General features: G+C 27.6%; 2 protein-coding genes and 1 long non-coding RNA gene across 3 annotated transcripts; 1 reads left to right on the forward strand and 2 right to left on the reverse strand.

Moving 5' to 3' along the window:
* Positions 1 to 7364: 7364 nt before the first annotated feature.
* Positions 7365 to 11901, forward strand: LOC135928964 (glyceraldehyde-3-phosphate dehydrogenase-like). Its single transcript, XM_065465425.1, has 6 exons — positions 7365 to 7572; positions 7622 to 7819; positions 8072 to 8326; positions 10323 to 10586; positions 10806 to 10903; positions 11442 to 11901. The coding sequence occupies exons 1-6, from the start codon at positions 7447 to 7449 to the stop codon at positions 11521 to 11523; spliced, it is 1023 nt and encodes a 340-aa protein (XP_065321497.1). The 5' UTR covers positions 7365 to 7446; the 3' UTR covers positions 11524 to 11901.
* Positions 11902 to 14942: 3041 nt separating this feature from the next.
* On the reverse strand, positions 14943 to 15463 carry LOC135928969 (uncharacterized). The gene is made up of 3 exons (XR_010572431.1): positions 15424 to 15463; positions 15207 to 15376; positions 14943 to 15157 (listed from the first exon to the last, which is right to left on the reverse strand). It is a non-coding gene; the product is annotated as an uncharacterized LOC135928969 (long non-coding RNA).
* An 84-nt stretch (positions 15464 to 15547) lies between these two features.
* Positions 15548 to 16904, reverse strand: LOC135928089 (uncharacterized). Its single transcript, XM_065464421.1, has 5 exons — positions 16710 to 16904; positions 16219 to 16598; positions 15948 to 16154; positions 15688 to 15907; positions 15548 to 15565 (listed from the first exon to the last, which is right to left on the reverse strand). The coding sequence occupies exons 1-5, from the start codon at positions 16902 to 16904 to the stop codon at positions 15548 to 15550; spliced, it is 1020 nt and encodes a 339-aa protein (XP_065320493.1).
* Between the last annotated feature and the right edge of the window lie 6724 nt (positions 16905 to 23628).

Genomic DNA, 23628 nt, shown 5'->3' on the forward strand with positions numbered 1-23628 from the left:
TAACAACATATAATTGATGTATGTTCATAAGTAAATATTAAAAATTGTTAAATTACAAAAGAAATGCTTCGGTAACGTGTAATTTACTCTACATATCCTTAAGTAAGATGTGCATTTAATATTACATTTTATATATTATAGAGAATACCTTTTTATAACGATAATTTTTTAAATCATCGTAGAGCTTGTTAATATCCATATGATATTTACGGTTCAACGTCTTTATAGAGAAACCATTATAGAGAATGTATTTTATAGAGAAACATTTATAGAGAAAACAATTATAGAGAATGCATTTATAGAGAATTGTTTTATAGAGAATGTAATTTATAGAGAATGATTTTAAAGAGAATTATTTTATAGAGAATGTCCTTTATAGAGAATGACTTCAAAGAGAATGATTTTATAGAGAATGCCGTTTATAGAGAATGTCGATTATAGAGAATGATTTTAAAGAGAATTATTTTATAGAGAAGGTCCTTAATAGAGAATGACTTCAAAGAGAATGATTTTATAGAGAATGTTGTTTATAGAGAATGATTTTAAAGAGAATTACTTTTATAGAGAATTATTTTGTAGAGAATTACATTGTAGAGAATCATTTTGTAGAGAATTACATTGTAGAGAATTATTTTATGGAAAATTATTTTCTAGATCTTGATTTTATAGAGAAATATTATATATGGGACAATTGTAGAGTTCAAAAAATTTATGCGGGATTTGAAAAATATATCAAAATTAACATTTTAATAATACAATTCAGTTTATTTGTTGTATTTTTTCGATGACTTTATTTGTTTCAACAATGGTTTTTTTGTAAAATCTTTTTAGTTCATATCAAGGTTTAGCTTGATTATTAACTCAGCTAAACCAAACCTAAAACTATTTGTTAAATATGTATTAACCGTTATTAAAGAGAATCTAAACTGAACCAACCAGTTTTAAAATTTTTATATATTGCATTTATATGTCAGCTACCTAAATTAGCCTATAGAAGGGTTCTTAACTTTACCCTTAAGGATATAATATGACGGACGAGAATCTTGATTTTAATTTTAATTAAGAAAAGGTTTTAACCAGTTGTTTGGGTAAAAAATATGCCACATTCCCGTTCGTTCTGCGTTTCAGAACACGTTTCTAAATATAATTTTCTTTCTATTTTATTATACAAATTTTATTCATAAATCTTTTTAATATAGATAACTAAGAATTCATTAATCTCTAATGATACACATTTAGATGTATGCGATGGCTTTAATATATTGAGTGTCGAAAAGTGCCGATCTCTATTTGGGGTTCCATATATTTATAGAGAAATATTTTTGATTTATAAGCACCATAATTTTGTCCTTCCTAAAAAACCAAAACCGTAAATTGAAGGTTTCTATATAAAATATTATAGCGAATGCATTACCGCAAATGAATTATCGCGAATGTATTATAGCGAACACATTATCATGCATTATAGCGAGTATAATATGGCGAAAATATTATAGCGAATGCATTATTGCAAATGTATTATCGCGAATTCATTGTCGTGAATGCATTATCTCAAATGAATTACATCAGTTGCTATATCGGGAATGGAGTTTGATGAAAACTACAATTTTATATTTATCGGCCTTTAGACAGACTTAGTTGAACCTGGAAATTAAGTTAAAGTTGGGCTTGGGTCTAAAAATATTTTTTTTTAAAATAGGGTTAAGGCTTTTGATTTTTTTGACTCAAAAAATATAAAAAAGATTCTAAGCAATAAAATAGATTTCTCTAAAGATTAGGGTAAAGGAATTAAATTTTTAAATTAATTGATTGTTTAATATGCGTTTAGGTATATTTTTCAATTAAATTTGGGACAGGACAAGATCAGGCCTAAAATTTAAAATTATGGCTAGGCTCCTAAAAATAAAGATTTTGGATGAAGCTTTGGCCGAAATAAATAAAATTTGCAAGGCACTAAGAAAAAAAGTTTTATTTAAAACATTGAGCCAAAAAGATAATTAGACCTTGGATTTATATTATTCTTTGACAAAGCATGCTTTAATTAGTGAGGGATTTAGTATGGACTTGATAAACATTTTTTGATAATAAATTTATATAAAGTTCTCTTATTGTTTAATCAAAAAGACAAGGTCAAAGCTTATCACAACAAGACATGAAACAATATTCAGCATCATAGGTAGATTGTCGAATTGAATTATTATCCATCTCAGTACTTAATTCGTGTAATCTCTGATGATGAAATTGCCACTATTGTGACTTAGGAATTGGGAAAAAAATAGATTATTTATTTCCTTGATTGATTCTTGCTAAGTTCTTGCTTCCTGACGAGTCTTTTTTCCAATTATGTGATCAAAGACTATAAAAATAGATATAGAAATATAATAAATATAAGTAGAGCTAAAATTGAATGAATTGAACATGCCTCATATATTATTAAAAATAACTTAGCTATTTTTAACACAAATTATAGTATATTTCCATTTCAGTTCAGTTGCTATATTTTATTAATCTGATGAATGTCGTAAATTTTATTAGAGTGGCGATAATAGTGATTGGACGTTACTATCATCGCTGAAGATGAGAAAATTTAATGGAATGAAATATTTACTTTGTGAGTTGTACTTCAAGGAGTAGATACAACTCTAAAAAATCGAAAGGTGGAAAATATCTATTTTTTACATTTTCTATGCCTTTATATATAACTGTCTCAGGAAGCTTAGATAATGAAAATCCTTATGCTATGCTGGAAAATAAAAATATTGCTTTAATCATGAAAATTTTTTTATTAAGAAACATCCACCCCTCCTCCCAGTTTGAATAAATAATTAGCCCTAATGATACGAAGAAATTTAAATATTAATGATAATTATACTTGCTTATAACCAAATCTATAGACCGACTACCAATAATAAAAAGACGCTTAACCATTCAAACAATGTTAAACAGGACCTTTTACCACAGGGGAAGGGGTTATAACTCATGATTTGCATTGAAATTAAAATGGGTAGTTTGTATTTGGAATTCCGTTCTTCTAATTTTGATGTGGTATAGGAAATAAGGAGAGTGGGGAAAGAAGGGGGTAGTATTATATTATATGATGAAAAGTCTTTTAATAATTAGGTATTTGAAATAACTTCTAAGTGTAAAAGAATTAGTAAAATATTGTGCAATCTGCTGCAAATATCAAGCTTCGATATTTTTTAAAGAAAGACATTACAATGTGATGGAAATCAGTGTATATCATGATACAAAGCTTCTTATAATCATATGATGACAAGCTTGTCTGTGAACCAACCATATTTAAACAAATTGGTATCAATAAATATAATCCCTATATATAAATAAAAAATTTCTTATAAATATTAAAAGTCTGATCTTCGGAATGTTTAACAAGTTCAAAAAACCTATAAAAAACATTTTAAACTTTTTGATTCACCTTTCTCTACACTCCTAAGGTGTTTAGGCTTGTAATAAAAAATTTTTATTTAAAATCAATTTAGAGAAAAAAGTGTATTATTTTAAATTTTGTCGATGTATAATTTTTAGGTAAGGGTTTGAACTATCATTTTGTATTTTGTAAATTCAGATACAATTATTTTCGGACCTATGACGATTTTGACAGAAATTGATCCAACCACCCCCTGGTCTTCCCTGCCTACCCTGTGAATATTAGACAGTACTCTAATGATCTTTTAACTAAATTTAATGTTGGTAAGGCGATAGTTTAATGGGTAATGTTTTATTTTTTGTTATTATTTGCATTTAAAATCATTAATTGAGTGCGTTTTATTAAATTTAAAAATCTGATTTTGACAGATGCACCTAAATAAGTGTAGAATACCCACCCTTAATGTTGCGCAATCGGTTAATTTTAGGCAATTCCAAAACGGTAGCCAAGTTTTTAGATTAAAAAATCGTCTAAGCATAATTAGGCTTGGCATAAAAATAGCGAAAACTAATTATTCAAAAATTAGGCATCGGCTAAGGAGTCGGTTAATCGCCCGTCATATATCGTTACATAATAAATATATAAAATAATTTTAATAAAGGCTAGGCTTAGTGTTGCGTAACGCTGACGGGCGATTAGCCTAGCTCCCAGTCCCTACATTTTGTCTAATTAGTTTTAGGCGAATTTTCGGTTAAGCCAAATTATGTTTAGCTGATTTTTAGGCTACTAACACTACTTAAATATTTCAGATTAATGTAAATTAAAATTTCTTCAGAAGTTTAATATAAGATCTTCTGAAATTTATAGGGTGGGTATATTCTACACTTATCATAATGCATTTTCGGCAAAATCAGATATAAAATTTAATAAAATGCGCTCAGTTTATGATTTAAAATGAAAAAATAGAACAAAATAAAATTATTAAATACAAAAATATTTTGGCGCAATCGTATGAAATTCCCATGGTAGATTCTCTTCGGAATTGGTAAAATCAGATTTATAAGGGAAATTATAAAAGCGCACTATAAATCAGAGACCTACAGGCCCGACTTTAAACCCGGGACGTATTTTAATTTTTTTAAATACACGGGCCGGGTCAAAAAAAGCTTTTTTTAAAAAACTCGAGCCGGGCCATATATTTTAAAACCAAATATTTTAACACCATTATTATCTAGGCAAATTAAAAATAATTAATATATTTTTTAAAAATCGGGGCCGGGCCAAGCAGATTAAAATAATGCACAAAGCAACTAAATATTGACAAAATTTTAAAACAATTGGCGTAAGGCTGGCTTTGTTGCTAATAGTTTTTTTTTAAATGGCTACTCTACTAGTTAAAGCAAAGCACTAATAGAAACTGATACAGAAGGAAACATTTTCATAATTTTAGTATTACTACTTCTAATTGTTCAGCGTATTTTAAAAAAAATAACAAGAGGAAACTCAAAAATATTATCATAGCAATACAAATCAGGAACGTGAATAAATTTTTTTATGATTATTTTTTCCCTTTTTCTATTCAAGGGTTCCGAGAATTTATATGACGGCATCTGGCTTTTTTTGAGAAAATTGATTTCTAAAATAATACTTAATTCATTTTCTATAAAATTCTATAAAATTATTCTCTATAAAATCCTTCTCTATAAAATAATTCTCTCTAAAACAATTCTCTGTAAAATATTCTCTATAAAATAATTCTCTGTAAAACAATTCTCTGTAAAATATTCTCTATAAAATCATTCTTTATAAACGACATTCTATATAATTGTTTTCTCTTTAAAAGTTTCTCTATAAAATAAATTATCTATAAAATCATTCTCTATAAACGAAATTTTCTACAAAATCATTCTCTATAAAGGAGAATCTCTATAAACCACATTCTTTATAATTGTTTTCTCTTTAAAAGTTTCTCTATAAAATAAATTCTCTATAAAATCATTCTCTATAAACGATATTCTCTATAAAATCATTCTCTATAAATGAGATTCTCTATAAACGACATTCTCTATAATTGTTTTCTCTTTAAAAGTTTCTCTATAAAATAAATTCTCCATAAAATCATTCTCTATAAACGATATTCTTCATAAACGACATTCTCTACAATTGTTTTCTCTATAAAAGTTTCTCTATATTTGCATTCTCTATAAAAGGTTCTCTGTAAAGACGGGATACCGATATTTACATGAATATTTTGGGACTAATATATTTTTCTAGATATATATCTTCGACACCGGTCACTTATCTAGTTGTTATTTATTTTTTAAGTAAATTATGTAGAATTATATTAAGAAAAATATGAATTAAAGATATATATTAAATGAAAGGATGTTAAATTATTAGTTTTCTTGTTTAAGAATCTAAATATAACTCCCAATCTATGATGTTAAACTATTTTCTCCATAAGTGCAGTATGTCCTAGATGACAATTCTACACAAGTATAACAGTCATGCGCGTACGTAGCTGAATAAAAGATCCCCCCAATCCCAAAAATATCAGATGCCGGCTAAAATACATTTAAAAATATTACTGATATACTACATCTTATTGCACATTTAGTTATTACATATTCACAGCAAAAACCAATATGCTACTAATTTATTCTATGATTAATATCAATTTCAAATTATTTGTATATTTTATTCCATCGAGATTACACCCCTCCTCACAGTTATGTTTTTAAAATGCCCAATTCTTTGCCAAATAGTCCAAATTTTTTAACCATACAAGCAAAATCTCAAGGCTTATATAATATTATTTTGGTTATAATCTTAATCGGACCACTTTTAAAAATCTTATATCGGACTTTTTAACTATATTATCTCTGAGGCAAGAATTTAAATCCCAATGCTGTTACTATGATAATTCTTTGTCTGAAAGGTAAAAAAATTAACCTTCTCCGGATGGTATTTCTCTCATACCCTGGTCTAATGGTCTTCCGCTAACATGGGATTACACTTGCGTTGATTTTGCAGCCAAGTCTAACCTCTCATTTTCTGCAATCGAAAAGGCAGAAATCCTTAAAAAAAATAAATACGCTGGCCTCGCCAACACTATGTTCATTCCCATCGTTACCAATACCCTAGGCATGTTTTGAAACGAGGCCCTCAATTTCATTAAAATTATAGGAAAAAAAATGAGACATACCTCAGGGGACCCCAATGATGGATTTTACCTTCGCCAGCAGATTTCCCTGGAAATTTGCCGGTCTAATTTTTTAAGTATTCACTCTTCTCTTGGATGATATATACCCCCCTTTTTAAAATATATATATATTTTTTTATAGTCCTTTTTAATGTCTTCTTAGATTATATATATATTATATATTTATTTATTTATTATATTTAATTTTTAATATATCCATTTTAATATATATTTTTTAATCCTCTGTAATTTAATGATTATGAATAAATAATAAAGTTATCTATAAAAAAAAAAAAAAAAAAAAATTACTTATATCATTTTTAATTACAAAAATTTGCTAATAAATTTATAGTATTATAGATTTTATAAAATAGTAATTTAATTAACAGTTTAAAATAGGAAATAAAAATAAACATGAGTATTTAACGGGCGATATTAAAAAATAAAGTTGCTCATAATAACAAGAAAAAAATATTATTTGAAGAATCTAATAAGATAATACAAAATTAAAAGTTAATAATATCAACATATTTAAGGTATTAAATGAAATTTGTTTCGCCAAATTACAAATTAAAATAATAAAATTATAACACTTATTAAATTAATCTTTAAAAATTATAAGGCTTAAGTTACACCAGAATTACAAATTTAGAACATTTTAAAATAATAGAATTGTTGTATGATAATAATTATAATTCTCACAATTTTTATTTATTGATAGAATTTTTTTCGATTTGGTATATTTTAATTTTTGCGGTGGTGATATTTTTGTCCCTCAATTTGAATAACTTCCAGTTGACCTTACGTTTCATTCATATTAATTTTTTTTCCTATATATTTGAATTTATCCTAAATAATGGCTGATTTTAAAGTTGGAATCAATGGTTTTGGAAGAATTGGCAGACTTGTGTTGCGTGCTTGTATCGCACAAGGTGTTAATGTGGTAGCCATTAACGATCCCTTTATTCCTGCTGATTATATGGTATGACTTCATTATTAAATCCAATTTATTTTTATTTGCATTATGATAGGTGTATATGTTTAAATTCGATTCAACTCATGGACGTTTTAAGGGGGAAGTATCACATAATGGTAATAACCTGATTGTAAATGGAAAACAAATCAGAGTGACATGTGAAAAAGACCCAAAAACCATAGATTGGAAATCTATTGGAGCAAGTTATGTTGTTGAATCAACTGGAGTATTTACTACTATTGATAAATGCAAGGTATAATCATCTTTGTTACTGTACATTTTTAATATATTATGGGTTAGATCTTTTCAGAACCCTCATGTGAGAGAGGAAGATTCAATAGCTAACTTTTATATTTAAATCATAAAAACGATTATTTAAAAATATTCTTATAATTGTCACCATTAACATATATATTTAAATAGTACACATCTATGTGAAAAGGTACTTAATTGGCTACCTAATGTGTAATATATCTTACGCCCATTTGTTTGGTAATAAATTTAGGCTCACTTAGATGCCGGAGCTGTTAAGGTAATCATCTCAGCCCCCTCTGCTGATGCCCCAATGTATGTTATGGGTGTCAATGAGAACAAATATGATGGAAGTGCTCATATTGTCAGCAATGCATCTTGCACTACCAATTGCTTGGCTCCCCTTGTCAAAATTATTCATGAAAGATTCACCATTATTGAAGGACTCATGACTACTGTTCATGCTTACACTGCGACACAAAAAGTTCAGGATGGGCCTAGTCATAAGGTTTGATGATTTTTTTCTTTACATTTTTTTTGCCTTGTTGGCTGTTAAATATTTGACTTTTTTTTGCTATTTTAAAAATATTCCATATTGTTTATTTAAGAAATTATTTGTATAGAATTTAATGTTTATTTTTTATAATTATAAGAAATAGATTGTTAATTTAAATTTTTTCAATCCAATTTGATGTATAAAAACATATGGTAGCCAGATGAAATCTTAGGCCAATATTTAAATTTAAATAAAAAAAATATAAATGTGCGATAAAATTTGTTTTCTTTCCTTTCATCAAATTTTCAATAAAATTGATCATCAACCAAACATGTTAGAATATCCTAGTTGTAATGTAATGACAAACTAATCACTTTTTTTAAATGATCATTTCACAAATCTATAAGCACTGTTTATTAAATATAATGTCGCACTCTTGTGGAATCACAAATGTGCTGGAATGTCCTTTCAAATAAATAAAATGTGGAATAGTGTGACATTAATATTTGAACGATACTATTTTAAATGCATTGTTTTTTATATAACGAAATACAAATGCTCAATTTGCTCGCGCTATAAAGCTAAAAAATACTATTTAAATTGCAGTTTTTTCCCCGAATTTGCAAATTGTAAAAGAAATTCATTCTTGCATATTATGATTTAAATAAAATGGGAGGGGGGGGGGTGTTGCAGAGTTTTTGATAGGTGTTCTCTTAATTTTCTAAGCACCTTTCATCAGGCTATCTAAATTAAATATATTTGAATGAAGCTTCTATCTCAACAATTATATTTTAAGATTTTTAAAATTAAATGAACATTTAGAGGCCCATACTATATCTCAGACGTATTTTAAGATTTTTTTTCTTATTTGTAATAATATGTTTAACGACAAATGTGTTATTATTTTGGCGCGTTTTTTTAAAATATTTAAAAATCTGATTGTTTGAAATACACATGTACAAATTTCAGATAATTTTGCCAACTTTTCAACTACTTAATATAATCAAAAGTTACTGTATCTACAAAATGAACATTGAAAAAATAACACATTCCCGCAAACATATACAAAATCTTGTAAAAATAACACATTCCCGCAAACATATACAAAATCTTGCAAAAATTTTTTAAAATCTGAGAGGATCAGGTTGAAATTCTTACGGAATTCATTATACGCAAATTTATTAAAATTTTTATAATAATCTCTACTTGTATGCACCTCCCTATAAATCCCCATGATATATATGACTACTTGTCATACTTTAAATTCAAAATTATGGCTTTTTTCCCCTATATTCATGACGTTTTTTTTAACAATAATATTTTCTTTATTATTAAATCTCGTTATTGTGTAGTGTTTACTTTCTTAACATATTTATTAATTACGCAATTGTAATTGACAATAAAATATTTACGGCACTCTCAATGACATATAATATTACTTGAGCTGACACAGCGTCGTTGAATGCAAATCAGCTGGACCCGCCATTTTGGTAACTAGTAATTATTCTCATGTTATAAACTGCTATTAAATTGATAGCTTGCTTTCTTATTATCTCGAGAATCAGGCAGGCAATTCTTTAATAAAGTTTGTGTCAGACATAGGAATAAATTGGCCTATTTTTTAAAAATTTTTAATAACGATATGGGTAATTAAAACGGCCCAGCTGTTTTCATTGATGTACACTTTTAATGAAAGCATCATCAATCTAGATTTTGGGACCTTCCTTTAGTTATATAATTATCGCCAAAAAAATTAAAATATGCAAATTCTAATAGTTTAATGACACCATTATTTCTCAATAGGTGTCGGGTATATTACGATGACACGATCTCTTCAATCTTAAAAAATTTACCCGTCTGCCCATCGTCTATGAGTTTTTTAAATCTACCATGTGCTAGCTGGTTAATACCCGCCCATAGCCCTCCTCCCTCTATAATATAATTTGGGATTACTTGCCACATAATCTTATATATATATTTATTGCTTCTCTAATAACAAAACACACAGGATTGGAGAGGTGGCAGAGGCGCCGCCCAAAACATTATCCCATCCTCGACCGGTGCAGCCAAAGCTGTGGCGAAGGTTATACCCGAGATGGCAGGCAAGCTCACCGGCATGGCTTTCCGAGTTCCGGTTCCGGATGTTTCGGTTATCGATTTAACAGTCCGACTCGAAAAACCGGCCGAAAGTATGGAGGTTATTGGGGACACCATCAAGGATTACATCCAGAACAAGGGCATGGCACGTTACGTGGGGTACACCAACGAAGAGGTTTATTATTTTTTACCAACAAAACGGTAATTAGTATGAAAAGAATGAAACCAGTTCAAAATGAAACAAATAAGTTGAAATTTTCGGATTTGCAGCTGAACCTTTTTAGAGATTTTAAAATATTTTAAGTGAAATTATCCCATTTCTTTACCTCTAAATGGCTATAATTTTTTATAAAAAAATCTATATCATTTTTTAAAAAATATTTATTTTGAAAAGGTTGTGAATTCTGATTTCATTGGCGACACGCATTCGTGCATCTATGATCACAAAGCTGGCATTGCCTTGAACCCGCACTTTGTCAAAATCATTGCGTGGTAAGTAAACTTTTTTTAAAACACTCTAAATAACATGCGTTTCACTTTTGTGACATGAACCTCGGATTGTTAATCTCAACTTCTGACTAATAGTCAAAATGGAGGGTATTTTACCTGCACATATTTTTACCTGTAACATTACAAAACAAATGTTTTCTCTTGGACATTTAGGAAGAAACGTTTTTATATAGGTTAATTTAGCATTCAAAAGTCCTATATCATTAAATAGATATAATTCTTCAAATTTCATTCTATTTATTCAATAAAATGTATATTTTGTTCAATATCAATTTTTATGATGTAAAGAATAGTTTTAAGGATTAATTGAATATTCTTTATTTAAGAAATTAAAAAGAATTCTTACAGTTTATGTAATAATTCACTTAAAAATTAATTTGCTGAATTATGACTAATTTCAAATCAAACACCATCCGAACATTTTGGGATCACTGGAAAATAAACCAAGGTCCATCTTAAAATATTTAAACTAAATTTTTATTCTAATCTAATTGTATTTTATTTATAAAATAATTTTTAGGTATGACAATGAATACGGGTACAGTAACAGGGTTGTTGACTTGATCAAACATATGGCCGAAGTCGATGCTAAAAAACACTAAATAGTCGAAATGCTAAAACAGGAAAAAAAGCCTAAATTTACGTGTTCCTTAAAAACAATTATATATTTATTTTTTTAAAAAATTATTTCAAGACAAAAAAACATAATCAGATTAATTAATTATACCTTTTTTTATTTAAGTGTGAAAAATAGGAATTTTTTTTTATTCTTTCGACGTTATCAAGAATATTATAATTTATATGTGAATTTTTTTTTTTAAAAGTGTTATTTTTTTGGTTTTTTAAATTATATACTCATAAACTAGCTAAATTATTTGCAATCATGTTATTATTATTTTTTTAAAAAAAATCAAATTTTAATTAGCGAATTTTAAATTGTGATCGTTCAAGAATATCAAATAAAGTTAAATGTCTATATATTGTTAATGTGTTGATCATATGTTTTTGTAAGACCTAAACTCAGGCTGGCCCCGAATTTTTGTTTGTTTGTAGACCCAAAGTATGAAGCAGCTATGCAAACCCGGACAAATTTTTGCCAGCGTTCGTTCGGTTTAAGGTTAATAAAGGTGGGTTCGGTTCAGGGAAATATTTTTGAACCCGGGTTCAGCTCGGGTTTAAGAATTTTTGAATTGATAAAATAAAATATTCTATATTTAAATCATAATTAAAAAACTAGACGTGAATTGGTATAAAAAATAAATTTTTTATTTTATTTATATGTTAAATATAGTTAAAAATACAAAGTCATGTGTATCAATTTTAAAAATTTTATTTAGACGTAAACAATATCCAATATTATAATTTTTACTTTGACTTGTTCACTTTCATTTTCCTCTAATTAATAATCTTTGAGAATAAATTAAAACGTATATGAATTAAGTTGTCTAAAATTTATTAACAATTCACCTAATTGGAAATTTGAAAATTTTGTAAAATGTCAAGTAAATTATCAATATTTAGTATTTACAATTATACAAATTTCTTATATTAATTTAAAACTATACATTGTTAAATCAAAATTATAGATTTAAATAAACATTATTTTTAAGCCTGGTTCTGGGTCATTTTTAAAAAAAAATTTTGACAACTAGTTCTGTTGCTTTAGATTTCTAGAAATGAAACATGCTTTGTTACTTTCGAATAGTTTATTAGACTTATGCCAGATCTGTGCGCCGGAAATACTATCGGCGGCCACCTTCGGGGACCTAAAAATAATACATCACGTGAGTCTAATAAACGCGGCCCATTCTTTTAGTTGCCGTCAACACAGGTGGCGTAAAGCTGTGCGCTGTAATCTTGTAAACGAAGTTCATTTTATTTCTGACAAACGCTTTCGTTTTTTTAACATTCTTTTACTTATAGAAAATCTTATTATTAATTTGAAAATAAAAAATTATTAATTTTAATCAGCTGTTTTCCCTTTATCACATTTGATTTTTTTTTAACCAATCACTAATAGTATAGTTTATTTTAAATATTATTTATAGATTAAACGTAGGCATGGGTGTTGTTATTTCATTAATATCTTATATCTTCAATAAACTAATTAAATCCTTCCCAAATGTAAAGTGTGTCCAACAACAAGTATGATAGCTCAAAATCTTCTAGTTCTAATTTAAGGAGATACTTGATTGTAAAATTTATTATTTTGTATAATACAACTATTATTCATTTTAAAATTTTTCTTTAGAAAATTAATTTTATTAGCATAATTCTATATCAGAACTAGAAATTGGTAGAACTGTGTCAAAAAAATAAAGTAATTGAGTACATTTTTATAGGAAGTATTCTGGATAACAGTTTTTTTAAAGGTATCATTTCACTATCTCTAAGTCTGGCTTTGTTAGGATTTCTAACAATCAGCTAATCTAACAACTGTAAAAATTTACTCAGAATTATATTCATTTCAAATTTCATAATTTTTGTGATTACAATTGTCGAGCTTATTATGACGTTTGGAGTCGTAATTTACTTATTAAACAAGTAAATTAAAAACAATTTTTTCTTTCTTTTCTGAACTTCATTTGACATCAATGTTACGTTTTGCTTATACAATATTACAAAAATTAACGATTTTTTACAAAGAATTAGAAATCAATTTTTTTTTATAAAATGATTGTTTAATAATTCTAAAGATAAATTTACAACTGAACTAGAAAATGTTATATAAATATAATATAGATTTTTTTAAAAAAATAATTTTATGAGAAAATGCATTAAGATAGAACTGGACAAGTTCAGAGAACTATGATGTCACAATTCCCATCAAAGAAGAACAATAATTTTTTCAAGATCCATGATTAAGGTTTAAAAAAAAATGTTTATATTTTAATGTATAAATACAATGGATATTCATATAGGTTGGTCTTTGGCGATCTCAGCTATTACCTAATCTAAAAATGAATTTCCATGATTTCTTTTTTAGTAAATTTAATAAATTTTGAAAAAATCATCGATGAGGTTCTATATTTCAGGCCCGGTCCTGATTTTGTTTTTAAGAAATTTTAACCACCCGCATCGGATTTTTCTAAAAAAAATTTTTAAATACCCCCCCCCCCCCCCCCCCACTAGAAATTTTTTGATAAACTTATTCGGAGTTTTTTTTTAGAAAAAAATTATAATCATTTTGGCTATATCATGCAAATTGTTTCAAACGGTAAATTAAAAATATGAGGAGTGTAGACCGGGGTTATATTTTGTCCATATAAAATATTGAAGTGTTGTAAAAAAAAAAATATATGAAGCAAATATTACAAAATTTTTAAAAATATTTTTTATTCTTTACGTAATATCAACGGCAGACAATTAATATTTAAGATAGAAATCTACGAATTATCAAAAACACCCGGGGTACCTATTATCTAGTGATGTTAAAAGTTACTTTTGAAACATAACTAGTTACAGTTACTAGTTACATTGGCAAAAACATAACTAGTTACAGTTACTAGTTACATTTTTACAAAAGTAACTAGTTATTAGTTACAGTTATTTTCAAAAGTAACTAGTTACTTACTTTATACATCATTCATATGCGCATTATTTATTTATTGACATTTATTTAATATAAAAAAAACAAAGTATAATCAGTTATTAAATAATATACAATTTATTTATATAAAAAATATCGCAAAATTGAATATTTACATCGAATACAAAAATATATATTTGCATTGAAAAAAAAACATTTATTTTTCATAAAAATTAGAATCTAATAAATGTTTATTTGCTTTTAACAACAAATTAATTTCAAAGTTATTATCTAGAAGACGTGCTCGTTTATCTTCAAATATGAGCTTACCTAGACTGAACAAGCGCTCTACGGGAGCACTTGATGTTAGAACAACATTATATTTAATAAAGAGTAATTTTAACTTTGGAAAATCGTTATATAAAGAAAACGTGTTGTTATTAGATTTGATAAAGTTTTCTATAAGTTCATTATCCAGAATATTTTGGCGCTTTAGGTCAAAAAATTCAACTACATCAAGTGATGTTGGTTTTGAGCATGATTCATTCGTCTGGGATTCACTCTGAGGTATTAAGGTATTTATTAAATTTAAAATTTCCTCCTTTTTTGCTTTATTCCTTTCTTGCCTAATCCAAGGCCAGTCAGTTTTAAATAAAGGGTGAAGAATTGAAGCAATGATGTTGTCATTATCATAAAGATTATTAAACCTATAACATGATATTATTAATTTATAAATAATTATTTGATTTAAGTTACCTTTTTTCAATACTAGCTAATATAGTATCCTTTAGAGGTTGACAATATTTTAATACCTGCACATCTGCCATACATATAATTATTTGTGTTATTGTTGGGGTATAATAACCCAGATACATGTACTTTTCACCTTCAAGAATATCAATGGCTTTGGACACTGGTCGCATAATCTAATTTTTAAATTGTAAATTTTTATAAGACTTTAATTTAAATTTACACTACAATATTCTTTTATAAAATCACGATCATCTGATGTGAATCTACCCAATTTTAATTCATCACATAATGAATCAAATTCCACAGGCACTTGATTTAAGAACGATAATATTTTGGCCAGGAATTTATAAAAGGAACCCCACCTTGTTATAACGGGATATGGGAGTTGAGAATGTAATTTTTTTAAAATAAGTTCGGCAGATGGCCCAGATTTATTTTGAAGGTTCCACAAACGTTGGCATTTAGATATAGCTAAGTTATAAACTTTCCTATACCCCTCATTGTTTAAAAGTAACTTGTTGGCATCTTGTGTTGCCACTAAGTTTAATGTATGGCAAGAACATCTTCGATGCTTGGGAAGGTAGTCGAAGTCATTATTATCATAACTGGAGAGCCCAGAAGAAGACATTATATCTTCTATTGAGATATATTCAATATCAGAAACAGAATCTTCCTCCATTATAATAGATGGGCAGCTAAATACTCTAAGAGAAATAATTTATAAAGTAAATTAGTTAGGCATACCTAAACGCCTTTGAAAAGTTGCTAGCATTATCCGTTATTGTGCAGATATTTTTATTTTGGATATGGAACTCCTTAAAAACAGCAGTTAAGGCTTTGCTGATCACATCATATGTATGCCTACCTTGTAGTCTTTGGCAGGCTAGAATAGCTGAACGCCTTTCCAATTTCTCCACATCAATCCAATGCACTGTTATACCAATATAGGAGCTATTATTAATATAACAAAAGATAACCAAATGTATTGTGCACTTTAGTAAAAAATAATATTTACCGATTAAATGCTGTCCAGCAGTCAGCTGTTGTACAAACATAATTAGGCTCTAACAATTTTTCTATTAGAATATCTTTCATTTGAACAAAATATTTTGATATTCTTGAGGTTAAGGTTTGTCTGCATATAATCTTCATATTAGGTTGCAGGGTGTTTATCAGCTCAACAAAATCTTCATCATCACAGGTTGTATATGGGTGATTTCCATTTATTATATATTTAATAATTTGTGAATCAAATTTATCTTTGCTGATACCTTTAAAATTTGATTTTCCACCAAAGTCAAGTTTAGTTTGTTTTAACTTACTTGATGTGGCTGAATTGTTTTTTTTATTATCTATGGTTTGTTTTATATTTACGGATTGGTTAGGATGCTTTCTCTATAGATATATGTTTTATTTATATAAATATTTAATTAATATTAATTATTGTTATAAAGTTAATTCATTTAATTATTCTATATAATATTAATACAATTTATATAAACTTACAGAGATATGTTTCCATAAATTAGCTGTGGATGACTTAGATGCTGCAATATACTTTTTATATGGTAGGCATAAGAGGCATTTGACAATAATATTAGTATTATTACCAGCCTTGTGGTATTCAAAATATTTTTCAAAACTTGGCCAAGGAAGGTCATTTTTTTTTGCAATTATTGTAGGAGAGTATAATTTCTTCATCTGACTCAGAATCCATATCCATATTGTATTCTGTTTCTTCCATCTAGGAGATAAATATAAATAGCACTATCTAAATTAGGAATAGAATAATCAATTAGAGTGAAACATACAGTTCTAAAATGTGTCTATTTTATATATAATTTGAATATAAATAAAATTCAGGCTAGACCAAAAAATAAATTTCAGAAAGCAATCATTTTTTTAAATTTGAGTCATGTTCTTATGCTTTTGTTAGACATGGTTCTTGTAAGTAATGATTAATAATTTAATATTAAATTCTAAAATAATCTGTCTTTGTTTTTCCTTATACTAAAAAATTTTTTTTATTACGTATGATATGAAGTTCCAATGCTTGTTACTTGACGGAAAAAAATATATTGTGCTACATTTGTAAATAAATATAATATTAAAATTTATTAAATTACTTGAATTTCCTTACAAAATTATGAAGCCCAGCAGCAATGTAACAATTTAAGAAAAGAAAATCAATTTGAACGGGAAATTATAACAATCAGACATTTTCACAAAATATTAAATTAATAAATTTAATTTAAAATTAATTTATCACAAATATTAAAAATAAAATTAATTATTTGAATATATCGTTAAAAGTAACTAGTTACTTTAGGCAGTTACATTTCAAAAATTATAACTAGTTACAGTTACTAGTTACAATTTTAAAAATATAACTAGTTACAGTTATTTTTTGTAACTAGTTACTTGTAACTAGTTACCTTAACATCACTACTATTATCCTTCCGCGTTGCGAGTCAGCTAAAAAAAATTATACAGAAAAATGTTAATTCTAAATAAATAAATTGTCAATTATGTCAAATTCACCAGGTCCATCTATATTATATATATATATCACCAGAAAGAACTTGTCAATTAAAAGTTAAAACTGTCATATAATTTACAATAAATACGTCAATCATCTTTATATTATCATTCGGGGTCCTAGACAAACTAGTGGCTTTCAGTGTTCTCATAAATTTAATCTGTTTTTTTTTAAATTCAAGATGAACTCTGAAACAGAAAAGAAGAAAAATTCTGCATTATAATTTTGAGAGTCAAAATACTTAAAAAAAAAATAGGATATTAAAATAATTTTGATGTAAAAATTTTTTCAATAATCAAATTAAATTGCTTTGTTGTAAGAAATATATTTTAGAAGTATAAAGTTATTTTCATTATTAATTGTTGTATAATATCATTAAAATTGTATAAAAAATATATAACTGCAAAATTATCATATTTAAAGAATTATGTTTTTTTAGTGGAATAGAGTGGAAGAATAGATATATTGATTTTAGACGGCTGAGAAACAAAATTTGCTTTGGATATCGAAGAATTCAGGTTTAGTAATTGTTATTTAAGTTTTTAAAAAAAATCGCAACTAATGTTCGTAAGCAATAATATTTATATGAATGCTTCTAGGATCATCTAGCTAAGTCTTTGGATCTTATATTCTATTTTCAAATATTTTTTCACTCACAATGAAATTCCTTTCACTTATACTATAATCTTTATAATGTTGCTAAGACAATTAGATGAACCTAAAATCTATTTTGACTTTATTTTTACGTTATAGATCAAAAATCAAAGTGAAAAAGAAGACGGTTAAAATTACTATATAAACTTTTTAACAATTTTTTTTTCTTCTTGCACAAAATATCTAGATTTGATTTATTCTGAAACTATAGATAATTGGTTTGGACATTGAAAAATTATTTTCTGATCTGTTGATTTCTGGGGAATTTTCCAGAGATTCTTTTCCAGGGTTCCGATAATAAATTAAACAAATCGCATCATTCATGAGTTTAGTTTTGAATACTACAGATAAATTTGCAAATGTAACTGCTTCTTTAAAAATATGTATCTTGAAATTTATTTACGATTTTTATAAAGAGAATCTGGAAATCATTTATTAATATCGAATCTTTAATTCAATGATTGATTTAATAAGTTAAGATATATATCTTTATGTGCAATGAATATTATACGAAAGGAGAGGGTGTAAAGATATGATATTGTAAAATACATTACCATAAAAATGGGGGATACAGCTGTAAGATGGCTTATCAAATTATATCTGTTAGGAGCAAAACAGTGGGTTGGATATGGGAAGAAATCAGGTTTAATTGTTATTTTGTTTGTTATTGGTTTATATAAATTATTTTTAAAAGATTTCAAGTAATAATAAGGCAAGGTTGGACAGCAGGTGCAGGAATACATTTATTTTATAAAATCTTTGAGAAACGTTATGGATAGTTTTTGACAAATTTTTTAAGATTTATGAAATCAGCCTAATATTTAACTAAACTAAATATGAGTTCTTAAATCTTTTTTTTTTATATCTAGGATTAGAATAGCTATAGGAAAAGAGTAGGATTAGATTAGATTAATTATTTTTTAAATAAATATATTGTAATTCGTAAATATTAGTAGAGTAGTTCGATATGGTTAATTTTTTATTGAAATTCAAAATAATATAGATCTCGGAACAGGATAATAGAAGATATTCAAATTGGAAATGGAGAAGGAATTCGAAAAGAGATAGATGAAAGAATTCCAAAATGGATAAGGGGGGGGGGAGGACTTAGAATCCGGAAAGTAGAAGGAATTCAATAATAGGTAACGCAATTCGGGATTAGAAGGGTAATTCAATACGATACAGGAAATGGATCTCGGAACAAGATATTAAAGGATATTCAAATTTATAATGGATGGTGAAGGAATTTGAATGAGGATAGGAGATGGAATTCGATAAAGGATAGGTGTAGGAAAGCGAAACGGGATAATGTAAGGAATTCAATAGTAGTTAAGAAGGAAACTCAATATGGGATAGGTAAAGAAGTTTGGGATGGGAATAGTAATTCAATATGGTATAGGAAATGAATCTCGGAATAGGAAAATAGAAGATATTCGCGTTCAAAGAATGGAGATGGAATTTTAAAGTGGATAATAGAAGGAATTCGAAAAAGGGACAGTGTAAGTATTTCAACAAGAGTTAGGAAGGAAATTCAATATGGAATAGGTAAAGGGGTTTGGGATAAAAATAGTAATTCAATAAGATACAGGAAATGGATTTTGTAAATATTTATAAATTCGAAAAACTGGAGACATAATTCAAAAATAAATTGGAGAAGGAATCGAAAAGGGAAAGCAGAAGGAAATCGAAAAGAGATAGATGAAAGAATTCTAAGATAGATAGGGGGGGTGGGGGGGGGGGGGGGGTAATTCGAATTGGTATATTTAGAAGAAATTTAAAAAGGGATAGGTAAAGGAATTCCGGATTAGAGGTTTAATTCAATAAGATACAGGAAATGGATCTCTGAATAGGATAATAAATGATATTCGAATTCAAAATGAGGATGGAGAAGGAAGGAATTCGAATAGGGATAGGAGATGGAATTGGAAAAGGGAGATTGGAAGGAATTCTAAATAGGATAGCAGAAAGAATTCGAAAAGGGATAGATAAAATAATTCTAAAATAGTTAGAGTGAGGAATTAGAATCCGAAAAGTAGATGAAATTCTATGAGAGTTAGGAAAGAATTTCAGTATAGGATAGGTAAAGGAATTGGGGATAGGAAGGGTAATTCAAATATAGGAAATGGATCTCGGAACATGATATTAAAAGATATTCGAATTCAAGAAATTAGAAGGAATTCGAATAAGAATAGTGGATGAAATTTGAAAAGGGATAGGAGAAGGAATTCTAAAAGAGATAGATGAAAGAATTCTAGAATGGATAGGGGATAGGAATTCGAATCTGGATAGAATAAAGTTCGGAAAAAATTTCAATAAGGTATAAATGAATAAATTCGGGACAGGAAGGGTATTTCAATATGATATAAATCATGCAATAGGATGAAATATATATATAAATTCATAAAGTGGATCCATTATTCAAAAAGAATTAAAGATGAAATTCGAAAAGATAAGTAGATAAATTAAGATATGAGAAGGAATTCGAAAAGGGATAGATGAAAGTATTTAAAATGTATAGGGGGAGGAATTCGAATCGTATTGTGTGAGGAATTCAATTAGAGTTATTCAATAAAGGATAGGTAAAGGAATTCAGGATCGGAAGTGTAATTATAGTACAGAAAATAGATCTCGAACCAGGATAATAGAACATATTCGAATTCAAAATGTGAAGGGAGAAGGAATTCGATTAGGGATAGGAGATGGAATTCCAAAAGGGAAAGAGAATGATAATGAATTTTGTGTAAGGAATTCGAAATCGAATGAGGAGGAATGAATTCTAGATAGTAGAATGAATTCAATAAAAGTTAGGGGAAAAATATATTTACTGAATATAGGGAATTTGGGATGTAGGAAGAGCAATTCAATACGATATAGGAAATGGATCTCGGAACAGGATAATAGAAGATATTCGATTTCAAAATTGGAAATGAGAAGGAATTCGAATAGGGATAGAACTCTAAAATGGATAGGGAGAATAATTCGAATAGGGGTAGTGAAAGAAATTCCATAAAAGTTAGTAAAGAAATTCACTATGGTATAGGTAAAGGAACTAAGGATGGGAAGGATAATTCAATAAGATATAGTAAATGGATCATGCAGTAGGATGATATATATAAATTCAAAATAGAAGATATATTATTCAAAAAGAATTAAAAATGGAATTTGAAAAGATAAAGGAGATGGAATTCAAAAAAAGATTGGAGAAGGAAAGAAAAGGATGAAAGAATTCTAAAATGTATAGGGGAAGAATTTGAATCCGTGTAGAAGGAATTCAATAAGAGTTCTGAAAGAAATTCAATAATGATAGGTAAAATTTAGGATTGGAAGGGTAATTCAATAGTACAAGAAATAGATCTCGAGCCAGAATAATACAAGATATTAAAATTCAAAATAGGAATGAAGAAGGAATTAATTCGAATAGGGTTAGATGAAAGAATTCTAAAATGGATAGGGGGAGGAATTCGACAAGACATAGATGAAAAAATTCTAAAATGGATTTATTTAGGAATTCGAATTCGGATAGTAGAAGGAATTCAATAAGAGTTAGGAAAAAAATTTATTGACAAAGGAATAATTCAGGATAGGAAGGGTAATTCAATAAGTATAGTAAATAGATTTCAGAACAGGATAATAGAATATATTCCAAATCAAAATGGAAAATGAGAAGGAATTCGAATAGGGCTAGACAATGGAATTCTTAAAGGGATAGAAGAAGGAATTTGGAAAGGGATAGGTTAAAGAATTCTATAATGGATATGGGGAGGAATTTGAATCAGGATAGTGTAGAGTTAGGAGAGAAATTTATTATGGGATTGGTGAAAAATTCGGTGTAGGAAGGGTAATTCAATAAGAGGAAATGGATCATGCGATAGGATATATATATATTGAAAAAATATAGAAGGAATTCAAAAAGGGATAGATGAAAGAATTCTAAAGTGTATATGGGGAGGAATTCGAATCGTGATTGTAGGAGGAATTCAATTGGAGTTAGGAACAATTCAATAAGGGATAGGTAAAGGAATTCAGGATAGGAAGGGTAATTCGATAGTACCGGAAATAGATCTCGATCCAGGATAATATAAGATACTCGAATTCAAAATGGGAATTGAAATGAATTCGAATAGGGATAGGGGATGGAATTCCAAAAGGGAAAGAGAAGGAATTCGATAATGGGTGTTGTTAGGAATTCGGAAACGAATAGGGGGAGGAATCGAATTCTAGATATTAGAATGAATTCAATAAGAGTTAGGGAATTCTAAATAATTCGGAATATGTTGATAGAAGATTTTTTGGAAAAGTAATTCGAAAAGAGATAATAGATGAAATGTGAAATGGGATAAGATAAGAAATTCAAAAAGAGATAGGTGAAAAAAATTTATAAAATTGATAAGGGGGAGGGGAATTCGAATCGGGATAGTAGAAAATTAATAAGATGAAAAAATTCAATAAGAGGTGGGTACTGGCATTCGGGATCGGAAGGGTAATTAAATACGGTATGGGAAATGGATATCGCAATAGGAAAATAGAGGAAATTCGAAAAAGATTTTTTTAGAAATAATTCAAAAAGGGGATAGGAGCACATATTCGGAAACAAGTATGAAAAAACAATTTTAAAATAAACAGGGAAAAGGGATTTAGCCAAGGAATAGGAGAAGGAATTTGAAGTTCTAATGATGACTTCTAGATTTTTTTTCTTAATATTAATTATTTTAAAAATGTTCCACAAACTTTCATTTATTAAATTTCAATTTATTTATTAAATAGGTTCAGGTTGTATTATGGCTTTAAATATTTTTAAAACCATTATACATCCTTGGTCTTGGTGTTTGTTTATTTTTTTCGTAAACCAAGACCTAAAAGCACTTAATCATGGTTGCCTCCAAGTTGGCTAAGAGCGGAAACATAAACATATGGCTAAAACCACCAATAAACCAATAATTGTTTTTTTAAATTTTGTTTACCAGTAACGCCACAGGGTGAAACTTTTCTAAATATTAATTATCCAAAGGTCTCTCTTTGTGGGAATAGAGCTGGACTCTTCCCAGGAGTCGCGAAATGACACATCTTATTCCCACTGATTTCTTAACTCAGATCTGGGTAAAAGGTTTTACGTATTTGAATTATGTTCCTTATATTTTATGTACATTCTTCACAATCATAAGACGAATTTCAACATTTTCTATTCAAAATTATTGGTTGATCAAAGAAAATATTTTTAATGGTTCAAAATAC

The sequence above is a fragment of the Gordionus sp. m RMFG-2023 genome, chromosome 4 (genome assembly GCF_954871325.1).
Source record: "Gordionus sp. m RMFG-2023 chromosome 4, tfGorSpeb1-WG-v2, whole genome shotgun sequence".
Lineage (NCBI taxonomy): Eukaryota > Metazoa > Nematomorpha > Gordioida > Chordodea > Parachordodidae > Gordionus > Gordionus sp. m RMFG-2023.